Source organism: Aquarana catesbeiana, linkage group LG07, assembly GCF_042186555.1.
Source record: "Aquarana catesbeiana isolate 2022-GZ linkage group LG07, ASM4218655v1, whole genome shotgun sequence".
Lineage (NCBI taxonomy): Eukaryota > Metazoa > Chordata > Amphibia > Anura > Ranidae > Aquarana > Aquarana catesbeiana.
Window position 1 is genome coordinate 312,202,044 of NC_133330.1, and position 26,961 is coordinate 312,229,004.

Consider the following 26,961-nt stretch of genomic DNA (forward strand, 5'->3'; position numbering starts at 1 on the left):
TTAAAATCATGAGCTGGAAGCTTCTTGGATGCAGAGAATACTTTACTGTCATAGAGAAATATCAGAACATGTCTTTATCATCATGGAACAGGAAACAGGAAGCCAAAAACAAACAAGTGCACACTTAGATACAGAGGGTACTTCCTCTCATTTCATAGAATACAAGAATTATACACTATAATACTACAGCACCACCTGCTGGCATAGATAGGTACAATGCATATGTACAGCCATGGTCGAAATTGTTTGCACCCCAGAAATTTTTCCAGAAAATCAAGTATTTCTCACAGAAAAGTATTGCAGTAACACATGTTTTGCTATACACATGTTTATTCCCTTTGTGTGTATTGGAACAAAACAAAAAAAGGGAGGAAAAAAAGCAAACTGGACATAATGTCACACAAAATTCCAAAAATGGGCTGGTCAAAATTCTTGGCACCCTTTCAAAATTGTGGATAAATAAGATTGTTTCCAGCATGTGATGCTCCTTTAAACTTACCTCGGGCAAGTAACAGGTGTGGGCAATATAAAAATCACACCTGAAAGCAGATAAAAAGGAGAGAAGTTCACTTAGTCTTTGCATTGCGTGTCTGTGTGTGCCACACTAAGCATGGACAACAGAAAGAGGAGAAGAGAACTGTCTGAGGACCTGAGAACCAAAATTGTGGAAAAATATCAACAATCTCAAGGTTACAAGTCCATCTCCAGAGATCTAGATTTGTCTCTGTCCACAGTGTGCAACATTATCAAGAAGTTTGCAACCCATGGCACTATAGCTAATCTCTCTGGGCGTGGATGGAAGAGAAAAATTGATGAAAGTTTGCAATGCAGGATAGTCCAGATGGTGGATAAGCAGCCCCAAACAAGTTCCAAAGAAATTCAAGCTGTCCTGCAGGCTCAGGGAGCATCAGTGTCAGCGCGAACTATCCGTCGACATTTAAATGAAATGAAACGCTATGGCAGGAGACCCAGGAGGACCCCACTGCTGACACAGAGACATAAAAAAGCAAGACTAAAGTTTGCCAAAATGTACTTGAGTAAGCCAAAATCCTTCTGGGAAAACATCTTGCGGACAGATGAGACCAAGATAGAGCTTTTTGGTAAAGCGCATCATTCTACTGTTTACCGAAAACGGAATGAGGCCTACAAAGAAAAGAACACAGCACCTACAGTGAAATATGGTGGAGGTTCAATGATGTTTTTGGGTTGTTTTGCTGCCTCTGGCACTGGGTGCCTTGAATATGTGCAAGGCATCATGAAATCTGAGGATTACCAAAGGATTTTGGGTCGTACTGTAGAGCCCAGTGTCAGAAAGCTGGGTTTGTGTCCGAGATCTTGGGTCTTCCAGCAGGACAATGACCCCAAACATATGTCAAAAAGCACCCAGAAATGGATGGCAACAAAGTGCTGGAGAGTTCTAAAGTGGCCAGCAATGGGTCCAGATCTAAATCCCATTGAACATCTGTGGAGAGATCTTAAAATTGTTGTTGGGAAAAGGGGCTCTTCCAATAAGAGGGACCTGGAGCAGTTTGCAAAGGAAGAGTGGTCCAAAATTCCGGGTGAGAGGTGTAAGAAGCTTATTGATGGTTATAGGAAGCGACTGATTTCAGTTATTTTTTCCAAAGGGTGTGCAACCAAATATTAAGTTAAGGGTGCCAAGAATTTTGACCAGCCCATTTTTGGAGTTTTGTGTGACATTATGTCCAATTTGCTTTTTTTCCTCCCTTTTTTGTTTTGTTCCAATACATACAAAGGAAATAAACGTGTATAGCAAAACATTTGTTACTGCAATACTTTTCTGTGAGAAATACTTGATTTTCTGGAAGAATTTCTGGGGTGCCAACAATTTCGGCCATGACTGTATATATACTATATAGTCAGCTTTAGGCTAGGTCAGGTTAAAGTGGAATTCCAGGCTATATCTATCTACTCTTAAATCTGCTTCCACCCCCCTTCAACTTTTATTCTAGCTACCTTCTAGAAGGAAGATGCTTATGCTCACCTATTGTCAGGTAGCTCCAAACTGGTCACATGATCTCCCTAGCGGCCAGCTTCAGGGTAGAGGAGGGACAACCGACAACACATGGAATACCTGGGTAGTGATGTCACCCGTAGGCTTATTATGGAGCATCGATTGTCAGCGCTCCCTTCTCTCCCCTAAAACCGGTGCTGGGAGCCAATCATGTGATCGGACCAAAGCGCCCTCAGAATAGGTAAGTATAGCCATCTTTCTTCTACAGGGTAGTTAGAATAGGAGGTAACAGTGTGGGGGAGGGGGGGCACATTTAGGATTAGAGAGTTAAAGCCTGGAATTCCTCTTTAACTATTGCAATTATTTATTTATTTATTTATTTTGTATTCATTCATTCCTTTATATATAGTTCTGGATAGAGTAGGGACTTGTTTAAACCACTGCCAAATTTTCACTTTCTGCTGTCTGCATCCTGTTGGGAAGATTTTCCTTTAGTGTCCCTAGGAACTGAGAGAAAACCTTTCCAAATTAAGGAGAATTCCCTTCTTAGACATTAACCACTTCAGCCCCAGAAGGATTTACCGCCTTCCTGACTAGAGCACTTTTTTGCAATTCAGCACTGCATCGCTTTAACTGACAATTGCGCGGTCGTGCGACGTTGTACCCAAACAAAATTGACGTCCTTTTTTTCCCACAAATAAAGCTTTCCTTTGGTGGTATTTGATCGCCTCGCGGTTTTTATTCTTTGCGCCATAAACAAAACAAAAAAACGACAATTTTGAAAAAAAAGCAATATTTTTTACTTTTTGCTATAATAAATATCCCCCAAAAATTATATAAAAAACTATTTTGTTCCTCAGTTTAGGTCGATATGTATTCCTCTACATATTTTTGGTAAAAAAAATCGCAATAAGCGTATATTGATTGGTTTGAGCAAAATGTATAGCGTCTACAAAATAGGGGATAAATTTATAGCATTTTTATTATATATTTTTTTTTTTATTAGTAATGGCGGCGATCTGTGATTTTTATCGGGACTGCGACATTATGGTGGACAGATCGGACACTTTTGACACTATTTTGGGACCATTGTCATTTATACAGCGATCAGTGCTATAAAAATGCATTGATTACTGTGTAAATGACACTGGCAGTTAAGGAGTTAACCACTAAGAGGCGATCAAGGGGTTAAGTGTGTCTTAGGGAGTGATTCTAACTGTGTGGGGGGAGGGGCTACACCTCACATGACAGCGATCACTGCTCTCGATGACAGAGTGCAGTGATCTCTGTCCTGTCACTAGGCAGAACGAGGAAATCGTTGTTTACAAAAGCATCTCCCCGTTCTACCTCTCCGTGACACGATTGCGGGCACCTGGCGGACACCGCTTCTTAAAGGGGATGTACCTGGAAGCCCTTTTGCCCACCAGTGCCATTCTGCCAACGTAAATCGGCATGCGCTGGTCGGCAAGCGGTTAATCTCCGGAAAAATTGTCCTCACTGGAAGATTTCCACTCCCCGACCCATATGTCCCCAGTGAAAGATTTCACCCTAATGGGTATACAGGCAGCAGTAATCCTGACATGGGTTGCAACCTCTCGCTAGACTTGGGCTGAATGACCCCCAGGTCAGTTCGCAGCCGAACTTTCAAACATTGCAAAAGTTTGGAACTGAATAACGAGCCCCATTGAAGTCTATGGGAATTGGAAAAATCCTATAAAGCCGTGTACACACGACCGGACTGGTCCGATGGAACGGATCCATCGGACAATCCGACCGTGTGTGGGCTTCATCGGACCTTCAGCGGACTTTTTCTGTCGAAAATCAGACGAACTTTAGATTTGGAACATGTTTCAAATATTTCCGACGGACTCGAGTCCGGTCAAAAAATCCATTCATCTGTATGCTAGTCCGACGGACAAAAAAGGACACAAGGGCAGCTATTGGCTACTGGCTATGAACTTCCTTATTCTAGTCCCTTCGTACGTCATCACGTTCAAACCAACAGACTTTCGAACGGACTTTAGTCCTTTCGTGTGTGGGCAAGTCTGGTCGTTCGAAAGTCCGCCGTAACTCCGTCGGAAAGACCGTCAGACCTTTGATGCTGAAATGTCCACTCGTGTGTATGCGGCATAAGGCTTATATGCAAGTAATTGGGCATACAATGGTTATGGGGGTCTGGGTACTGCCCTGGGGGACATGTATCAATGAAAAATAGTTTGTAAAAAACATAATTTTTAAATGACAATAACAATGAAAAATTCCTTTAAATATAGTGCCTGGAGATCCCCTTAGTCTACCTGTAAAGTGGCACATGACATTTATAAAGAAAAAAAAAAGTAACCTATAGAGGTACTCTTGATGAAAGCAAGAATTGGCCTTGCTGTCAAAAATTGAAATGATAGGCATCTGTCAAACAGGTGCAGAAAAATTGGTCTTTGGGTCTGGGCCCCCTCACAGTGCCATTGGAACATCTGCTTCTCCGTGTTGGCCTCCCAGACATGATGGGGGGGGGGGGGATGCACTTTAATCAATGGAAAGTGGTGTTTGGTGCACTTTAACTTGAGTACACACTACTCAGACACACTCCACTGACACACTACAATATACTGCAGTAAAACTGCACTGACGCACTGCAATATACTGTGGTAAATGTGCATCAACGCACTGGAATATACTGTGGTAAACGTGCAATAACACAGTGAAATTTACTGCGTTAAACGTGCACTAACGCACTGCAATATACTGTGGTAACTGTGCAATAATGCACTGGAATATACTGCGTTAAACGTGCACTAACACACGGCAAAATACCGCAGTAAATGTGCAGTAACACACTGCAATGTACTGCAGTAAACGCGCACTAACGCACTGAAATATGGCAGCGCAGTGCATTGTAGTCGTTCGGCGGGTCGAACAAACAGTCAAACGCTCTGATAATTCGGTTTTTCATCAAAAGGGTAAACAGCCAATGTTCGGCCCAAACTCATGCTCGAGCCTAACCGTCCGGCCCAAACTCATGCTCAAGCCTAACCATTCTCCCAACACTACCTCTCACCACGCTATCCAACTTTAAAAAAAAGTCTGGGCTTTGAATATACTTTAAGTAAATGACAACATTATACTTTTTTGTAGTACCAAAGTTTTAACAAAAAAAAAAATCATGTCAGTGGAAAGTTACTTTTATCTATCCATGACTCTTCCGAGTCTCCTGTTTTTGTAGATTCCTACTCTCCTGCAACATTTGGTGGAACACGACATGGGACCACTTTCAAAGGCCTCTCCAGGAAAGTTTATGCAATTGGTACAACATTTACGGAGGGCAAGCTTGGAAGAAATTGAAGGCCTATGGAAGCGTTTTTCAGGAAGGCTGCATTACAGGTAAAGTAAACTTGAGTGTGTCAGCAAATACTTACTGTTACTCACTGGCCCACTAGGTAAATTACACTATACCATTTCCATTTGTGACCTCCATCGGACACATTCCCTTAACGTTAGGCTAAACCTGAAATGTATATGTAAGGGATTGCGCATCCCAAAGAAAGTTCATAGATTTGCTCATTAAAAATGGGAACAAACACATGACTTTGCTCCTGAATACCAGAAAATCACTGTCATCAAATATATCTTTTGGGAACTTAAAGGGATACTAAAGGTTCGTTTTTTTTTTTTTTTTTTAAACAAACATGTCATACTTACCTCCACTGTGCAGTTTGTTTTGCACAGAGTGGCCCCAATCGTCCTGTTCTGGGGTCCCTCGGCGGCTGTCTCGGCTCCTCCCCGCAATAGCTAACCCCCCTCTGGGAAGCTCTATCCTGAGGGGGTTAGCTTGCGGGCACGCTCCCTGTCATACACGCTGCGTCCATAGACACAGAGTGTATGACTCGGTCCCACCCCCCGGCAAGCCGCGTCATTGGATGTGATTGACAGCAGTGCAAGCCAATGGCTGCGCTGCTATCAATCTATCTTATCTATCCAATCAACGGCCAGACTCCGTGGAGAAGAGGATGCCGGGGGACACGCACAGCAAGTGAATGGGCTCAGGTAAGTAAACGGGGGGGCTGGGGGGGCCGTCATTGCCAGGTGTTTTTTCACCTTAATGCATAGTGCATAATGCACACTTGTTTGGGTTTGATTTACTAAAGGCAAATAGACTGTACACTTTGCAAGCGCAGTTGCTCTAGAGCTTGGTTGATGCGATAAAGCTTCACTTTGCAAAGAATACCCAATCATATGCAAGGAAAATAAAAATAAAAACAGTATTTTCACTTGCACGTGATTGGATGATGGAAGTCAGCAGAGCTTCCTCTTATTTACAAAGCTCTGGGGCAACTACACTTACAAAGTGCACAGTCTATTTGCCTTTAGTAAATCAACCCCATAGAAAACCCAGAACCCAGAAGAAGATTGAGACAACCGAGCAATGAAGAGTAGGGTTGGGCAAACAGTTCGGCCCGAGCATAAGTTCGGGCTGAACTTTGGTTGTTCGGGTGTTCTGCAGAACATAGAACAATATGCGGTGTTCATTGCAAATTCGAAAGCCGCCGGAACACTGTTAAAGTCTATGGGACATTAACATGAAAAATCAAAAGTGTTCATTTTAAAGGCTTATATGCAAGTTATTGTCATAAAAAGTGTTTGGGGACCCGGGTCCTGCCCCAGGGGACATGTATAAATGCAAAAAAAAAGTTTTAAAAACGGACGTTTTTTCGGGAGCAGTGATTTTAATAATGCTTAAAGTGAAACAATAAAAGTGAAATATTCCTTTAAATTTCGTACCTGGGGGGTGTCTATAGTATGCCTGTAAAGTGGTGCATTTTTCCCCGTGTTTAGAACAGTCCCTGCACAAAATGACATTTCTAAAGGAAAAAAAAGTCATTTAAAACTACTCGCAGTTATAATGAATTGTCGACCCCGGCAATACTGATAAAAGTCATTAAAAAAAAATGCATGGGATTCCCCCAGTCCATTACCAGGCCCTTTGGGTCTGGTATGAATATTAAGGGGAACCCTGAACCAAAATGTAAAAAAAAATTGCGTGGGGGTCCCCCCAAATTCCATACCAGGCCCTTCAGGTCTGGTATGGATATTAAGGGGAACCGTGCGACAATTTTTTTTTTTTTAAATGACTTAGGGGTCCCCTTCAAAATCCTTACCAGACCCTTCAGGTCTGGTATGGATTTTAAGGGGAACCCCACGCTAAAATCTTTTTAAAAAATGGCGTGGGGGTCCCCCAAAAATCCATGCCAGACCCTTATCTGAGCATGCAACCTGGCAGGCCGCAGGAAAAGAGGGGGAGGGGCGAGAGAGCGCCCCCCCCTCCTGAACCATACTAGGCCACATGCCCTCAACATGGGTATGGGTGCTTTGGAGTAGCCCCCAAAGCCCCTTGTCCCCATTTTGATGGGGACAAGGGCCTCATCCCCACAACCCTTGCCTGGTGGTTGTGGGGGTCTGCAGGTGGGGTGCTTATCGGAATCTGGAAGCCCACTTTAACAAGGGGACCTCCAGATCCCGCCCCCCCCTGTGTGAAATGGTAACGGGGTACAAATGTACCCCTACCATTTCACAAAAAAAGCGTCAAAATGGTACAAAAGACAAGACACAGCTTGGGACAAAAAATAAAAAAATAAAAATGTCCCACAAAGTCTATTCATCGTCTTCTCTCGCTCCGCTGACGGACCAAAAAAGAAAAAAAAAACAAAGCTGCGACCAACCCGGCTCCATGGGAGGCACCCGTCGTATGACGTGTCCTTGCAGGTGACAGTTCTTTTATAACTGAGGACGGGGCCACGCGGTGATGTTCCCAGGTGACCCCGCCTCCCTCTGACGCACAGGGACTTCCCCACGGCTTTCCTGGGGCGTCAAAGGGGGGCGGGGCCACCCGGTTACATAAATGGGTCTAAATATATACCATATGTATTAAAAAAAAAAAGGATACTAATTAAAAAAATACAAATAAATATATATATATATATATATATATATATATATATATATATATATATGTGTGTGTGTGTACTATACTATATTACCTTTACACGCACATGAACTTTAATGGCATCCCAGTCTTAGTCTGCAGCTTCAACTCTTTTGGGAAGGCTGTCCACAAGGTTTAGGAGTGTGTCTATGAGGATGTTTGACCATTCTTCCAGAAGTGCATTTGTGAGGTCAGGCACTGATGTGGACGAGAAGGCCTGGCTTGCAGTCTCCGCTCTAATTCATCTCAGAGGAGGATTGGGGCCACTCTGTGCATAACCAATTGCACAGTGAAAGAAAAAGGAAAAAAGAAAAATGTTGCCCCTCCAGACAAGAGCTCCTTGAAGCACACGCCCTAATGAGGCACACAGGTGCAAGCTCTGCTCTGCAATGGATCAAGGAGCAAGAAAGAGTCCTGGATGGCCGCACACCGATACAACACCTTTATTTGTGAATTAAAATCCAACAGTCAGTCCATATGATGCAGAGGCAGAGGCGAATAGCTAACGTGTTTCACACTGTGTGTTGGTGCTTAATCATAGCTTAATCATAACTGCACAGCGAAGGAGGAATTACATGTTTGTTTGTTTTTATATATATACTGAACCTTTACAACCCCTTTAAGTCATGTTGGAACAGGAAGGGGCCATCCTCAAACTGTTCCTACAAAATTGGGAGCATGAAATTGTCCAAAATGTCTTGGTATGCTGACGCCTCAGGAGTTTCCTTTACTGGAACTAATGGGCCAAGCCCAACCTCTGAAAAACAACCCCACACCATAATCCCCCTCCACCAAATGAGTTGAACCAGTACACAAAGCAAGGTCCATAAAGACATGGATGAGCGAGGAATGGGGTGGAGGAACTTGACTTGACTAGCCTGCACAGAGTCCTGTCCTCAACCCTATAGAACACCTTTGGGATGAATTTGAGCGGAGACTGCGAGCCAGGCCTTCCTGTCCAACATCAGTGCCTGACCTCACAAATGCACTTCTGGAAGAATGGTCAAACATTCCCATAGACACGCTCCTAAACCTTGTGGACAGCCTTCCCAGAAGAGTTGAAGCTGTTATAGCTGCAAAGGGTGAACCAACTCAATATTGAACCCTACGGACTAATGCCCCGTACACACGATCGGACATTGATCAGACATTCCGACAACAAAATCCATTGATTTTTTTCTGACGGATGTTGGCTCAAACTTGTCTTGCATACACACGGTCACACAAAGTTATCGGAAAATCCGATCGTTCTGAATGCGGTGATGTAAAACACGTATGTCGGGACTATAAATGGGGCAGTGGCCAATAGCTTTTGTCTCTTAATTTATTCTGAGCATGCGTGGAACTTTGTGCATCGGATTTGTGTACACACGATCGGAATTTCCGACAACGGATTTTGTTGTCAGAAAATTTTATAGCCTGCTCTCAAACTGTGTGTGTCAGAAATTCCGATGGAAAATGTGTGATGGAGCCTACACACGGTCGGAATTTCCGACAACAAGGTCCTATCACACATTTTCCGTTGGAAAATCCGACCGTGTGTACGGGGCATAGGACTGGGATGCCATTAAAGTACATGTGCGTGTAAAGGCAGGCGTCTCAATACTTATATATATTTATGATTCTATATTAATAATAATAGTTATTATAATTATTGAATATGTACATTTTAAGGTAATTTTTAAGTTGTCAGTTTATTTTCAACTTTTTTATACATATACTTTTTTTTCCAGGCGTTGGATATTAGATGCTATTCCAGCCATCGGAAACCATTTCTCACTAAGGTTTCTAAAACTGAAACTGAAGGAACTGTCAGAGTTTGAAGCAGCACAGGCTGTACCACTGGCCTTACATTTAATTAAAGCGGATCGTGAAGCAATAGCCGAAGCTAAGGTACGTCTTGTCTGAGTGTTATTAAAATACTTCACACATGGCAATGCAGCCTGTTCACACACGTCACACTACCATACATTGCAATCATCACTATTTCTGCTAATGTCCTTTTGTATTTGATTTAAAGTGGACCTATTATTAAAATTCACACCTCACATGAATCAGTAGAAAACATGTCAGCTAAATAACATCACAGCTATTTTAGAGTAAAACCTGTAAGTCCTTTTTGCCATATATTAAAAGCTCTTCTCCTGAGCTAGTGTGACCTGAAACTTAGGTAAGAGATCATACAGTCTATGCTGGCTACCAATTAAATGAAATGACCTCTCAGCTAAAGTTCTGGACTTAGGGCACTGGGCTCCAAGCTTGGTGAAGGTTCTGAATGAATAAGATTGTTAAAGTGTGGTGGTCTTAGGGGATTAGTGGAACTTTGATAGGGTCCTCAGGAAAGTCAGCTTTTGTAGAGTGAAAGGATGAGAGCACTAGATTTAATTGTTATTTGTCACAAGAAAAAAGTCAAGAGTTGGCAGCCGACGTATTTTGGAGTTTATACACAAACCTAACTTCACAGGGCTAAAGCCTCATACACATGATTGGATTTCCGGCAGGGAATTGTGTGATGACAGACTGTTTGCCTAAAATCCGACCGTTAGTACGCTCCTTCAGATAATTGTTGTCCAACTTTATGCCAACAAATGTTGGATGGCAGGCCAGTAAATTTTCGATGGACAATGGCCTGTTGTCAGATTTTCATATCATGTGTACACAAGTCCATCACACAAAAGTCCAAAGTACAAACACGCATGCTCGGAAGTAAGGACTAGCCGGAAGCGGTCGGTCTTGTAAACTAGCGTTCGTAATGGAGATTTAACATTCATGACGCGGCAAATTATGAATTGTCAAAATGCAGCGCACAATTCTCTTCTTCTTTAATGGGATAATAATGAAGCTGCTTTGCTGGTGATACTGATGGAGTTATGGCAAACGTATTTGAAAATTCTTTTGTTTTCTAGTGATATCAAGAATAATATTATTATGCTTGTATTATTTATTTTTTTTGGCCAAGTTACCACAACACTATTATCCTGTGGTTTTTAATCTCAAAGATACAACTATGTTGGTGTACCTTGTTAATTTTACATTGTATTTTTTAAAATGTACTGGCCTACTCTCAAACTGTCATTTGAAGTAAAACACAAAGCATTATTCTACACAATTTTTTTTTTTGTGCATTAAAAAAAAAACAAATAAAATTAGACATGCTATCTGCTAATAGAACTTAACGAAAAAGTGCATTCCATGCATCCAAAAATATAGAAAATATAACAAATCAAATCATTATTCAACCAAAAAATAAAATAATAATTAGTAAGTGTAGAAGGGGTCAAAATCCCCAGACCAGCGGCCTTGTTGGGGGCCTTGGGGCTGGTATTGCCATTGGCCGCCATGCTGCTGTGGTGGGTGGGTTGGCTGTGGAGGTTGTGTATGTGGGCCCACAAAATCACAGGTGGGTGGTGGCATAGATCTCGCCTGTCGCGCCCCTGTTGAGGAGCTGCAGAATGAGCTCCTTGCACCCTCTCCTCTGGTCACCGGCCATCCCCCTTAACCTATTGGCTGTTACCACGCCAAATCCCTCGCACTCATCTGGGTCAGTACAGATGACAGTAGTGACCTGGCTGAGGAAGGAAGCTGTGGCCTCATCCAGATTCCTGCTCTTCCTGACCCTTTTAGCAGGAGAGCATAGGTGAGGGATATGGGACTCCATCTGGCTGCTGGATACGGGCTCCTCCTGACTGACACTTTCCTGTTTATGAAAATGGGACATAATTCGATTTTTTTTTTAGGGTTTGGTCATCAGTCACACATAGTTTTGATCTCCTCACTGTTGCAAATTGAATGTGGACAAATAGCAAAGACTATCATTCTGACCCCATCATTTTTCATTTTTTGTTCAAATCATTTTTGGGCACTACTGTGTATTGATATGGAAACCACTTTGTTAAGGCAGAAATATTTGAACAATAAAGTCTAGTTATAATCATTGTATTTTTGGATACAAATATGTTCAACAATGCTATACCTGGGTCAAGCTGGGCTCCTCCACATCTGCATCCTGTGCGGACCTCTGGAGCTGTGGCCTCAGCAGATGTCAAAGGGAGAGTAGACAGGGATGGCCTGGGTTCTCTCTGGTCGGTCAAAAACCGCAGGCAATTGTAATAACACAGCCTGGGGACATATCGGTATGAAGGCTTCACCAACACGAGCAGTTTCTCCAACACTGCCTTCCTCAAGATTTTATTGGAGTAATCTTGACTCTTGACCTTTCAGAGACAGGGCAGCTCCCGGTACATGTCGATGAATTATGGTAAAAAATCAGGTGCTGTAAATTTTATCCACCATGATAAATGATATGATGCCTGCAAGACAGAACACAAGACAAACCATTATGTCTAGCTTAACTCATAAGCTGGTCCAAAAATAGGCCTCATTCTAAGCAGCATAGGCCACTAACCACCTATGCCCCAAAATCACCTGTCCACGAATCCAGCGGTGTCTTCACCCAAGCCGATTTTTTTAATTGGCTCTCAGATGCTGCCGCTGCCACAGCCAATTCCCTACTGCGCATGGGGGGGAAGGAAGTTGCCAAACGTCAGGCCGAGTTCGCCGTGGCAAGCTCAGCCAGAAGTGGGAGCAGATACCTGTCAAAGCCAAGTACACGCTCCCCCCGCTCCCCACCCGAAAAGGTGCCAAATGTGGCAGCGGAGGGAGGGGGGGAGGCAAACAAGCAAAGCTTCCCCTTTTGGGTGGAGCTCCGCTTTAAGTTTCAAATCCTAACCATGACACTACCTGCCTGGAGTTTGCATTTTCTCCCTGTGCCTGCGTGGGTTTCCTTCGGGTCCTCCGGTTTCCTCCCACTATCCAAGGACACTGAATTTCAAAAGAGCCAACTTCCCTAAACTACGAACCTTGCTAGAAGGCATAAATTGGGATAAAATCTTAGGAACAAAGAACACTGAGGAGAGATGGGTTTGCTTTAAGAGCATATTAAATAAGGGCATTAGCCAATGCATCCCATTGGGTAATAAATTTAAAAGAGCGAACAAAAGTCCTGGATGGCTTAACTCCAATGTAAAAATGCATATAAAAGCAAAGGAGAAGGCCTTCAAAAAATACAAGGTTGAGGGATCATCATCAGCATTCAGACTTTATAAACAATGCAACAATAAATGTAAGGGTGCAATAAGGATGGCTAAGATAAAACATTAAAGACATAGCGAGAGCAAAAAAAAAATCCCAAGAAATTCTTTAAGTACTGTATGTAAACAGTAAAAAAGGGAGGACAGACCCAGGCCCAGATTAAGAGCATCATGGGCCTGGTGCTAAGGATGTTGGTGGGCCTTTTTATGAAAATAAATAAAATGAAAACGCAAACAATTTTTTGTGAAATTTAAATTAAAGAGGGAGAGAGAGGGAGAGAGAGAGAGAGAGAGAGAGAGAGAGAGAGAGAGAAGAGAGAGAGAGAGAAGAGAGAGAGAGAGAGAGGATAGAGAGAGGGAGAGAGAGAGAGAGAGAGAGAGAGAGAGAGAGAGAGAGAGAGAGAGAGAGAGAGAATAGAGAGAGGGTGAAAGAGAGAGAGGGTGAAAGAGAGAGAGGGTGGTAGGGGGTGAAGGGGGTGAGAGAGAGGGGATGAGAGAGAGAGGGGGGTGGGAGTGAGGGGGTGAGTCTGTGGGGGGCACAGCATAGTACATTACACGGGAGGGGGGGGGGGGTATAGCACAGTACATCACATGGTTGGCACAACACATTACATGGTGGATACAGCACATTTAATGGCGGGCACAGCACATTACGCGGTTGGCACTGCCCAATACAGCACATTACAAGGTAGGCACAGTACATTATATGGTGGGCACAGCACATGACATGGTTGGTACTGCACAACACAACACATTTCATGGTGGGCACAGCTCATGCACACAGTGGGCACAGGACCTTATATGGTGGGCACAGCACATGACATGGCAGGCACAGCTGAGCACATTACATGGTGGGCACTGGACATTACAAGTGGGCACTGCACAGAACATTATATGGTGGGCACAACACATTATATAGTGGGTACTGCACATAGCATGGTGGGCACTGCACAGCACATGACAAGGTGGGCACTGCATGACACAGCACAGCACATTACATTGTGAGCACAGCACATTAAATGGTGGACACCACACATGACATGATGAGCCCTGCACACCACATTCCATTGTGGGTACTGCACGGCACATGCCATGGTGGACAATGTACAGCACATTACAACATGGTGAGTACAGCATATTACATGGTAGGGCACTGCATGGTGCAGCACATGACATGGTGGGCACAACACAGCACATGACATGGTGGGCACTGCACAGCAATTTACATGATGGGCACTGCACATGACATGGTGGGCACTGCATGACACAGCACATTACATGGTGGGTACAGCGCATTACATGGTGGGCACTGCATGGCACAGCACATGACGTGGTGGGCACAGCGCATTACATGGTGGGCACTGAATGGCACATAACATTACATGGTGGGCACAACACATTACATGGTGGGCACTGCATGGCATAGCACGTTTCATGGTGGGAAATGCAACTGCACATTACATGTTAGGAACTGCACATGACATGGTGGGCACTGTTGAACAGCACAGCACATTACACAGTGGGCACAACACACTACATGCTGGGCACAGCACATGGCAGGGTGGGCACAGCATAGCACATGACATGGTGGGAACTGCACATGACATGGTGGGCGCTGCACATTACACGGTGGGCACTGCACATTACATGGTGGGATCACTGTATGGCACAGCACATGACATGGTGGACACTGCAAATTACATAGCGGGCATTGCAAGGCACAGCCATGACATGGTGGGCATTGCACATGACATGGTTGGCACTGGATGGCACATCACATGACATGGTGGGCACTGCACATTACATGGTGGGCAATGCAAGGCACAGCACATGACATGGTGGGCACTGCACATTACATGGTGGGCACTGCAAGGCACAGAATGACATAGTGGGCACTGCACATCACATGAAGGGCAATGCAATGCACAGCACATGACATGGTCAGCACAGCGCATTACATGGTGGGCACTGCAATGTACAGCAAATGACATACTGGACACAGCAAATTACATGGGGGGCACTGCAAGGCACATGACATGACATGGTGGGCACAGCACATTACATGGGGGGCACTGCAAGGCACATGACATGGTGGGCACAACACATTACATGGTGGGCACTGCATGGCATAGCACGTTTCATGGTGGGAAATGCAACTGCACATTACATGTTAGGAACTGCACATGACATGGTGGGCACTGCAAGGCACAGCATGACATAGTGGGCACTGCACATCACATGAAGGGCAATGCAATGCACAGCACATGACATTGTTCAGCACAGCGCATTACATGGTGGGCACTGCAACGTACAGCAAATGACATACTGGACACAGCACATTACATGGGGGGCACTGCAAGGCACATGACATGGTGGGCACAGCACATTACATGGGGGGCACTGCAAGGCACATGACATGACATGGTGGGCACAGCACATTACATGGGGGGGCACTGCAAGGCACATGACAGGACATGGTGGGCACAGAACATTACATGGGGACACTGCAAGGCACATGACATGACATGGTGGGCACAGCACATTACATGGGGGGCACTGCAATGCACATGACATGGTGGGCACAGAACTTTACATAGTGGGCACTGCAATGCACATGACAGGACATGGTGGGCACAGAACATTACATGGGGGGCACTGCAAGGCACATGACATGACATGGTGGGCACAGCACATTACATGGGGGGCACTGCAAGGCACATGACATGACATGGTGGGCACAACACATTACATGGTGGGCACTGCATGGCATAGCACGTTTCATGGTGGGAAATGCAACTGCACATTACATGTTAGGAACTGCACATGACATGGTGGGCACTGCAAGGCACAGCATGACATAGTGGGCACTGCACATCACATGAAGGGCAATGCAATGCACAGCACATGACATTGTTCAGCACAGCGCATTACATGGTGGGCACTGCAATGTACAGCAAATGACATACTGGACACAGCACATTACATGGGGGGCACTGCAAGGCACATGACATGGTGGGCACAGCACATTACATGGGGGGCACTGCAAGGCACATGACATGACATGGTGGGCACAACACATTACATGGTGGGCACTGCATGGCATAGCACGTTTCATGGTGGGAAATGCAACTGCACATTACATGTTAGGAACTGCACATGACATGGTGGGCACTGCAAGGCACAGCATGACATAGTGGGCACTGCACATCACATGAAGGGCAATGCAATGCACAGCACATGACATTGTTCAGCACAGCGCATTACATGGTGGGCACTGCAACGTACAGCAAATGACATACTGGACACAGCACATTACATGGGGGGCACTGCAAGGCACATGACATGGTGGGCACAGCACATTACATGGGGGGCACTGCAAGGCACATGACATGGTGGGCACAGCACATTACATGGGGGGGCACTGCAAGGCACATGACAGGACATGGTGGGCACAGAACATTACATGGGGACACTGCAAGGCACATGACATGACATGGTGGGCACAGCACATTACATGGGGGGCACTGCAATGCACATGACATGGTGGGCACAGAACTTTACATAGTGGGCACTGCAATGCACATGACAGGACATGGTGGGCACAGAACATTACATGGGGGCACTGCAAGGCACATGACATGACATGGTGGGCACAGCACATTACATGGGGGGCACTGCAAGGCACATGACATGACATGGTGGGCACAACACATTACATGGTGGGCACTGCATGGCATAGCACGTTTCATGGTGGGAAATGCAACTGCACATTACATGTTAGGAACTGCACATGACATGGTGGGCACTGCACATCACATGAAGGGCAATGCAATGCACAGCACATGACATTGTTCAGCACAGCGCATTACATGGTGGGCATTGCAACGTACAGCAAATGACATACTGGACACAGCACATTACATGGGGGGCACTGCAATGCACATGACAGGACATTTTGGGCACAGCACATTACATGGGGGGCACTGCAAGGCACATGACATGGGGGGCACAAGAGAGCACATTACATGGGGGGAAGCTGGCAGTCTGTCCCCTAGCACAATAATTACACATCTCCCTAACAAATGTACTAACCTTATCATAACAGCATGGGAGATGTCCTTCCTCCCGGGCTTCTGCTGGTTAGGACATCAGCGCCCCTCCCCCAGACACTGAGGATCTGTGTGAGTGAACAGATCCTGTGATAGGGGTCAGGCATCGGCAGAGACAGGACTTGGCTGCACTGACTTGTCTCCTCCATGTGAGCACAGAGGGCTCCTCTTCCTTCAGGAAGGCACACAGGAATTGACAAGCCACTTCCATGGGCCTATATTGAGGGAGGGGCCTGGAGCTGCAGCTCCACCAGCCCCTATGTTAATCCGGCCCTGGACAGACCATATTGACCCCATAAAGAATGAAGAAGGACATCTGGTTACAAAGGATGGGGAGATGGCGAAGGTATTGAATTTATTCTTCTCCTCAGTCTTCATGAGGGAATCGGGGGCTTCATTAACCAAAACTGCAGTGTTTATCCTCAGGACACAACACAGGAAGCACCTCCATGGTTAACAGAGGACAGAATTAAAATTAGACTTGAGAAACTTAACATTAATCAATCACCAGGACCAGATGGCTTGCACCCGAGGGTACTTAGGGAACTCAGTCAAATGATTGCCAGACCGTTGTTCCTAATTTTTACAGACAGTCTACTGACTGGAATTGTACCAGCTGATTGGAGAAAAGCCAATATAGCACCAATATTTAAAAAGGGCCCAAAATACATCCCTGGGAATTACAGACCAGTTAGCCTAACATCAATAGTATGTAAACTCTTGGAGGGGATGATAAGGGACTATATACAAGACTTTAGTAACGAGATGCAACACATATTGAACATGTAGATTAGTAAGCCAAAATATTCAGCTATATTGTGATTTTTAAATGTTTATCTAAAAGCTTCAAAAGAAATGTACTTCCCTTTTAATGTTTTCCTGACCACCTAATGCATATGCAAGTAGAGTGGACCTTATTGCCCAGCTGCCACACATATGCCTCTACGACTGTCTGAGGTTGTGTGCCGGGACCATGTTCACTACGTTCTCCCAGCACATTGACTGAGTTGTCAGACTGCTCTAGGTCACAGCTTCTGATCGGGAACCAGCAGGACAAGCTCTTGATCATGTGAGAGCCAATCACAGCAGTCACGTGATCGAGAAGCTTTGCCACCTCAGTGAATTAAAGCCCATTTAAGTAAGATCCTATAAGTCTGTATAAAGTTACTGTTCATACATAGGCAGCAAAAATTAAAAATTAAAAGGATAAGCACCACAGAAAGCAGCCACCATTGGGGAGAGGTAAGCTGGGCACAGGGGTGGATTATTTTAGCATAGGTTAGGGGTGTAGGGAGAGGGAGCTGTCAACTTTTTCAAATCTAAACATGTGTCCTGTAAGTGATAATTACTTTTAGTAATGCCATGTTGGTAAACAACAATACAGAATGATGTACTGGAGCCAATTATGGCAATTTGAGAATTAGCGGTTTATAAATAACATACGTATTTTCCTTCTACAGGCCTTGCTTGAGGCTGTTAATGCCCACTGTGGCTCTTTAGTACGAAAGGTGGGCTATCTGGCCTACGGATCGCTGGTCCACAAATTCTGCAGCCAGACACATTATTGCACAGAAGAAACTCTTCAGGTAATCACCAGAATTGCTATTGCCTTATTAGGAATTTGTAGTATCCTCTTACAGAGACTGGAAACAATGACATATTCCTAAAAGTGACTATATCTCTTTAACAAAAAAAAGTGAAGGTATAAAGTGCAGCTATCTACAGAGCTTTGACTGCCCCCATCTATGTCTGAACATTGGGTCCTTCTCAATGGACTAAACTCCAACAGTACCTGTTGGTGTCGAAGGTTGCCAGCTCTCTTCATGTTCTTGCTTCTCTGTCACTAAACTCAAAGCTGGAGTAAGAGTTCTCCCATATGGCCAGATGCTGCTGTAATCCAGGGAAAGGCTCCCCTTACAGTCTCTGCAGAAACTGACACTTCCGAGTGGTGTGATTCTCCTATGTCCTACTGCACTTAAATCGTTTATTAACCCCAAAAAAAAAAAGGACCCTGCTCCTTTAAAGCATGTTATATGACACAGTGCTTGTCCTGTGTCATTTGGCCTCTTGTAACACCTAAAAAACCTGGCTGATCCTCACAGTTTCTCCCCACCCCTCTGTAAACTGACCACGGTGTATGATGGCTGCTGAGCCTGACACTGTGGTCAGTTTACGTGCCTCCCCTCTCTGTCTGCTGCTCTCTTAACACTAACCTGTATACACCATCAGCACTGCCACCTATTGCAGTGTACCCCTCTGTGAATGATTTATGAATATAAATGCTGTAAATACCTGATTTAAGAGCCGAGATTGCGATCACATGACCAGCCAGCTCTCTCCTCCTCCCCTCCAGACTGACATCAGCAGGGGAATCTCAGCCCCGCCCACTGCATCTCTCAGAGGAGGATAGAAGAAAGCTGGCTGGTCATGTGATCGCAATCTCAGCAGTGAAATTAGGTATTTGTAGCATTTATTTTTATAAATTGCAGAGGGGGACACTGCAATAGGAGGCAGTGCTGATGGTGTATACAGTTTAGAGAGGCTTAACAACCACTTTAAGGCTTTCTCCTACTGATTGCTACATCACTATTGTGCCTTATGGTGACATGCAGGTCAGCAGGAGGCACTGATGTGTAGCACTAAGCCCCACAAGAGCCACTGATTTTGTTCTAGTCTCTTTCCCACAGTAAACAGTCTATAGGTTTCATTTTTCAAATTGTATTGCATGTTAACTTGGCTGGATCTTAGGGAAGCTGTGGGACACTCCAAACACTGAACAGTAATGAGAGGCAACTCTTCTCTTTGCAGCTACTTCCTGTACAGTATCTTCAGCAATAGGACAGAGAATGGACGACACTGGGACACCATAAGTAGATGTTCTAGGCCAGGCAAGCCTTAGTATTCATGCACCAGTGGTTACCACATCAACAGTCACTAGCAGTGGTGGCTGGTGGGTTTTCTCTTTGGGGGGGCGGCAAATAAACCACCCCCAGGCATTTCCACCCCCCCTCTGGCACTTACCCCATTAAGGTGACGGCTTCAGTGTCCCCCAGCATGGTTGGTGGCGGGCTGCAGGCAGTGGCTCCAGTGTCTGTTCAAGCAGTTTCTCCATGCCTTCCACCATGCATCTCCTCCTCCTAAGCATCCAATAGGATCGCCTGACACTTTGGCCAATCGGGAAACGGTCTCATGACCCGCTTCATGATTGGCGGGGAGGAGATTTAGTGTGAAAATAGCGAATATTCATTTGCTGTCGTCATACAACTGGGTGGGATCAGGGGCGCAGTCCTTTGCGCACCAAGCTAACCCTTTTTTGAAGCCTATTAGATCCTCTGGCTCTAATCACGTGCTTTAAAACCCCCCCCCCCCTCCCATTGAGACCAATATTTAGGCTCCTTATGTGTAGATCAGGGGGTCATATGCATGGATGGGGGGGGGCGGCGTCCGTGCACCCCAAAGGACGGCTGCCACTGATCACTAGGATCCTTCACTCAGGGCTGTACTCAGTGTCCCCAGGTAATTGGATGTCACCCTCCAGGCAGAATCTTCCAGACCAAATCTCCAGTGAAACCCCTGGGAGATTTTTAAGCAGGATAGCCCCCCCCCCCCCATGTGCACAGCTGGGAACTCAAGGGGCGCAAGCAGAACCATCAGCTGAGCTGCCAAAAGGGTAGCAGCCCTTCTGGCTGAGAAACTCTCCTCCAGGAAAAGAACCCTGCTGTCTAGAGCTCCAAACTATTTATGCCCCTGGGGGTATCCTCCCCCAGGGATTGTCTGGAGCCATGTAATTATTAAGGCTACTAATTCGACTGTCCCTCTCACTACATTCTGGAAACCTCCAGAAGACAGGGGGAAACAATCAAATCTGCAGCCTGCAGAGCCTAGAGCAGCCAAAAGTAATCACAAGCTGCTCCAATGATTACAGAAGCCATAAAAACTAAATTTACCTAACCTGCTAGCAACCTGACTGGGAGAGTGCCACATCTGACTCGCACTTCCAGAACTGTAAGTTTCTGCAGAAACCTCGGGGAACGATTTATTTGGATTACAGCAGTGTGTGGCAGCATGGCCAGTGGGAGAACAAACATTTCCTTTTTTAATTCATAGGTAGAGCTTTTACTTCAGAGTAAAGTTAACCACATCGGTACTAGGCTATAATTTCCCTTCATTACCAAAACCATTTTTCCATTTTCAGTGAACAGTACCCATGCTTTAAAGAACTCCAGGTATGGATATTTTTACGTACAGTAGTTATATTGGCCCAGCTTGAACCAAGTAAACCATGGCATATACAAGTAAACTTGAACCATGTAAATATGTATATGCCATACATGTGGGACCCTCCTAGAAGCTGGGAACACAATAGTAGACATCTCTTCCTACAGTGATCTCCACTTGCTTTTGGGTCCCGTTCAAATGTGGCTGCCTTGCTGCGTTGTAAACACACTAGATTGCCCACTTGCATGGACACTATTCAGAGATCGCTTTGCATTTTCTCAGTGATTGCAAAGTGTGAGAGGTTGGCGGTGATGTCATGCTCTTTTTCTTATCCAGTCAGAGAATGCTTTGCAGTAGTGAGAAAATGCAACACACAGGACCTGGAAGCTAGAGGAGATCACTGGAGTAGTGGTGTCTACTTCAATGACTTCCAGCTTCTAAAGGGATCCAGTGGCATGTGATGTTGTACACCCACTGTTGATCCCTAGTGTAATTTTGCCTGTGTTTATGTTTTGTGCTGGCTTTGGATAGCCAGTGAAGGACTGTTTAGGTGGTGAAGTCCTGAGTGGTGGTCCCCCAATTGGATGAATTCTGCGCTGTTGATCTCTTATCATTTGGAGATCATTACTGCTCTGTAAGGGAACAGGCACACTTGTTTAGGGTGGTTTGGGATTCTTACACGTGGACTTTAATCATTTTCAAATTTCACATTTGGACTTTTATATATTTTTCTTAGAAGTTTACTTCTTTGTTATGCACATGTGAATTATATGTTATTGGACTGCTTTTTTATCATTTATTTGATGCAAATTGTTTATTATTGTTTAATATCTTCTTTATCAAACTGTATTGTAATTGTACTGTCCCCCCTCCCCCCCCCCCCCCGTCCCATTGTAAAGCGCTGCACAAACTGTTGGCGCTATATAAATCCTGTGTAATAATAATAATATGAGGTATTGGTTTTGCACACCTTTTAAAGTAATTATTCTTGGATTAAAAGAGAAGTGGAATTTCAAAGGTGGATAATCTCTCAAAGATACAATGCAAAAAAAAAAGATTTAACAATTATCTTCTCAAGCTATTTTATTATAAATAAGAAAAGCAGGATATGAATAACCCTAAAATGTTAAAAACATCATACCACTATACAATCCATGTATTAAAGTGATTGTAAACGATCACTTTATAAAACAACCCATTAAGTTTAAAATAGAATTTTGTATAGATATAAAAATAGATTATAAATACCTTTTTTACCCTTTTTATAAGTAATCACATTCCCTCTGTTTTCAGCAGCATAAGAGCTGGGGGGGGGGGGGAGAAGCAGCAGTACACTGATCTTCCCAGTGATAGGCTGTGCAGCAGAAGTGGATCAGGACAACTCTGATCATTTTAAGGAGAGTACACTTAGTTCCCAGCATAGCTAGAGAACTGACCACAGTGTGTTCTCTTGCTTAGTGTGGTCAGTTTATAATAGGAAAGCAGAGGGATTGGCAGGAACACCAGGGATTTCACACAAATGGAGCAATACAAAGAGCACGGGATACTTTCTCATACAAGTACATGGTACAGCAGGCACATATCAAGAATATGAAATATTGGGGTAACAAACACTTTAAACATGTAAGATTTAACCCTCTCATATTTTGCATCCTAGTAATGAAAATCTAAATACTTCTCATTTGAGGATAGGATGTTGGTTGTCCACAGTCCACTGCTAGGGATGGGTAAATGAGTTCCAATGCATTTCACCGATGAGACTTCTTCAGGGGAACACAAATGAGAGGTTGTAATCTATAATGGAAAACAACCACACAACACACCCAGGACATGCACAAACCCTGTGAGCTCATCACTGCACACATAGATCGGCACAATCAACATTCCAAAAGAAGGGGGAAGAACCTGCACGCAAATAGGAGAACCAAAGTTAGAAAAAGTCCCAAACTCCCAATTTATAAACTATAATAATTACCAATATATCAATGAAAAATGTGATGACATGTGGTCACACATCAAATCAACACCGCCCAAGTCCCAAAGATGTAACAATTAGATAGTATAACAAAGGAGTTTTTTTTTAATGTGGCTGAGGTCTTATCCCATCAACTACTGATCACGGAGTGGCTGTATTAAAATGCAGAAATCAACTGGAGTGCCAAATCTTCAATAATATAAACATGGTACAGCAAACAGGCAAAAATGTGACATCTACATCAACCATTATATGTGATAAAAATTGCAGTAATCACTATATGTGGTCACTAAAAATCCACTATATGTTCCCTTTAAAACATAAACAGTTCTATAAATTCTGGTCTCCTCTGGTTGCCCGGCAAGGTACAAATGAAAAATAAAATGATATTTTCGCAGAGTTCCAATAAAAGAATCCTGACTATTCAAGTGCTTCAGCTGCAAAAGAAAACCTTTGCCTTATCTTGACTGGAATTCAGTAAATCACTCAATGTAGGCAGTATATTGCAGAGCTGAGCCAAGCTGAGCTCCCCTACCCGCCCAGTATAATCGTATCATGTCTTATTTAAGCTAATGCGTTTACAAAGGAAAATGATACCCGATTAGACAGCATAATAGTTTTGTAAATGAGAATGTCAGGTTTAATTCACTATCAGCAAAAATGTATTATTTCATTTGTGCGATGTCATAAATTTCTGGTGACTTCAAAGGTACTGCTTCTAAATTCAAATTGGCTTCTCCCAGGAGATACAGAGGGACAGGGAGCGTCTATTGTACGCCAATCTGTGTATTTAAGTCATCCGAGTAACTACGCTATAGAGTTTGTACCACGGAGGTGCGCACACGCATTCTAAACACTTCTATTGAATGTGTTATTTTTATTTATTTCTTTGGCTAACCTTGAAAGGCATAAGCCATTTACATCAGCCTGTGGAGCTTGCTGTCTAACGGCTTTACTATGGATGGTGACACACCCATGTGCAAACATGGCTGGACTAAGATAGAAGCCCAAAAACCTTATAGCAGCCCTCAAAATTTCTACTCGCCTGCTCGCTTTTGGCGAGTGGAAATAAGCTGAGGGCGAGTGGAGCAGGCAGAAGCAGCGACAGCCAGGACCCTGCTGGGGAGGAGAAGTGGCGCCCGGTGGACACCCCAGCCCAGACACAGAACTCTGTGCTGCTGTTAAGGAGAAGACTGTGGCCAGGCCACTAGGCCGCATGTCCTAACAACCACACCAACCTCATCTCCTCAGCACACATCCTCGCTGCACACACCCCCTCCAGCGCTGACTCGCGGCCATACAAAGTGCTGGATCTGGTCTTGCCCTGGCTGAATGCTGAGGCAGAGAATAAGAGGGGCTCTGTATGTAGACACTGTCTGGCATCTCACCAAGGACAGTATCTATGGCACTGAGCAGCTGGGCTCTCTCCCTTCTCCATGCACTGTCCGACCAGCTACTCTGAGACTGCGCTCTGCCCACTGAGACTGGAACATGATTCCCGAGACGTCCAACCATGTTGTGCCCACCATCAAGAACCTACCCGTGCAGAGCATCTCCAGCAGCCCTGTACCCCTGCAGAGGATCAGGAAAGTGTTTAACAGGTGAGATCACCACCAGGGACAAGTGTCACAAGTCATGGCAAAGTGCGAGTCTCGGCTCCATGCTCTGTCTCTGGATCCGTGCACACATCTCTAGGTGCATAGTGGAATGGTACTAGGCTTCCCAACCAAATTCAATCAGATCAAACCTCCATACCTCTAATGATGTGCAACCAGGCCAGGACTGGCCATAGAGCACACTGGGCATTTGCTTGGTGGACCGGGGGAGCCACTGGGCCAAATGTGCTAACAAGAGCTGGCTAATGCAGGGGTCCCCCCCCGTACCGGTCCGTGGCAGGTTGATGACCAGGCCACACAGCGGGAGGTAAGAGGCGACCGTAGTCCACACAGGGCTGACACAGGCCACAGTTGCCGCTCACCTCCCGCTATGTGGCCATACCTGTGTCTCCTCTCCTGACTCTCCCGCTCCGCCAATGATGTCATCTTATCATTAGCGCAAGGGGTGGGAGGAGCTGGAGATCTGCACAGAGAGTGTGAGTCTTTTCATATTAACAAATGGGTAATCACCCGCTTGTTAAAATGATTTAGATCTGCAACTCCTCCTGCCCCCTGACCCGCTGAACGAAAAAAAAACTGAGGAGCTCACTGTACTAACTAACTAACTACTGTACTAACTAACTACTAACTACTGCCCCCCTCCCTGCTATAACACACTGGCTGATCAGATGCCGATCGGCAGCTGGTTTTCCAGTAAGCCCATTAGACAGAAGCAGGATCTTAGGTCGGCTTTTGTCGGACAGGCTGCTGTACACACTGGCTGAATGTCGGGGGGTTTCTGTTCAACCAGTCAATACCAGTTGATATTCGGCCAGTGTGTACCAGCCTTTATACTGCCTTGTCTACAGGGTGACAACCCTAATGTGTGGTTTTACTGCAAAACAAGCTGTGTTGTGTTCTGCTCTAAGTTTGCTGCAGAAGATATGTGGTTAGTTCTCCAAGATGTTTGGAACATTCTACCTGCTGGGTTCCTTCAAAAGGAATGTCAGCACTGTCTGTCTGTACCTAGAAGAATTGATGCTGGTTTGAAGGCAAAGAGTGGTCACACCAAATATTGATTTGATATGGATTTCTCTTCTATTCATTAACTTTGATTTTGTTAATTGATAAAAAAATAAACTATCAACACCTCTATTTCTGAAAGCATTCTTCATTTACAGCATTTTTTCACACCTGCCTAAAACTTTTGCACAGTACTGTATATTCTGTAAACTTTCAGCAAATATTTAAAAAGGCAACAGGCTTGAATTCGGAAGTAACAGCTTTGTATTTGGAAATGAGGATAGGGCAATTATTTTTGGAGAGAAATCTCCAAGTTGAGATATAAAAAAAAAATGAAGCTAATGCAATGATATCTTTGACACATTGGAACAATCAACCCATCTTGAATTTAAGCAATAAAAATATCAATTATTTTTTTCTTCTTTTTTTTTTTTTTTTTTTTTTAATTATAGCCACTCCATAATTTGCTAGCGGAAGCCAATGAGGCAGTGGATATGATGGACATCATTCTGGCCCTTAAAGGTCTGGGGAATTCTGGACAAGCAACTAGCATTAAGAAGATTCTGAAGTTCCTTCCAAGAATAATTACCACGGTCTCCAACCTACCTCTACCCGTGCAAGTCGCAGCTGCTCTGGCCCTGAAGAAGATTGCAATAAAAAACCCTGTAAAGGTATTTGTAGAGAGAACTTTGCTAAACACTGCTTGCTGGATCTATGAAATAACCTTTGTTTTGTTCCCCAAACAATACCCCTTCTTTATGAAAAGGCGATTGCTGCGTGTAGGGCCCCCATGATTAAAGCAAGCAGATGTAGAAGAATTAAAAAATAACTACCAAAAAAATGTTTTTATTCTGTTGCCCTTGGGACAAAATACATGTGGAGCTTTGCCCATGTTGCTAGGTGCTTCCTGAAATTAGGTATGAGGTATGAGGTTGAACTGAGGATACTTGGAATGAATTACATCACAGTAGCTAAAGAGGTCAGGGATGGCTTAATTTAAAG

At 44.5% G+C, this 26,961-nt stretch overlaps 1 protein-coding gene across 3 annotated transcripts in view; it reads left to right on the top strand.

Moving 5' to 3' along the window:
* Positions 1 to 26,961, top strand: part of LOC141103740 (vitellogenin-1-like) — a 232,430-nt gene that overhangs the window by 44,552 nt on the left and 160,917 nt on the right. For all 3 annotated transcript variants that reach the window (XM_073593683.1, XM_073593682.1, XM_073593684.1), the window contains exons 8-11: positions 5,193 to 5,350; positions 9,683 to 9,842; positions 18,609 to 18,734; positions 26,412 to 26,630. In XM_073593683.1, coding sequence (XP_073449784.1) covers positions 5,193 to 5,350; positions 9,683 to 9,842; positions 18,609 to 18,734; positions 26,412 to 26,630 — 663 coding nt within the window. The remainder of the gene's footprint in view (positions 1 to 5,192; positions 5,351 to 9,682; positions 9,843 to 18,608; positions 18,735 to 26,411; positions 26,631 to 26,961) is intronic.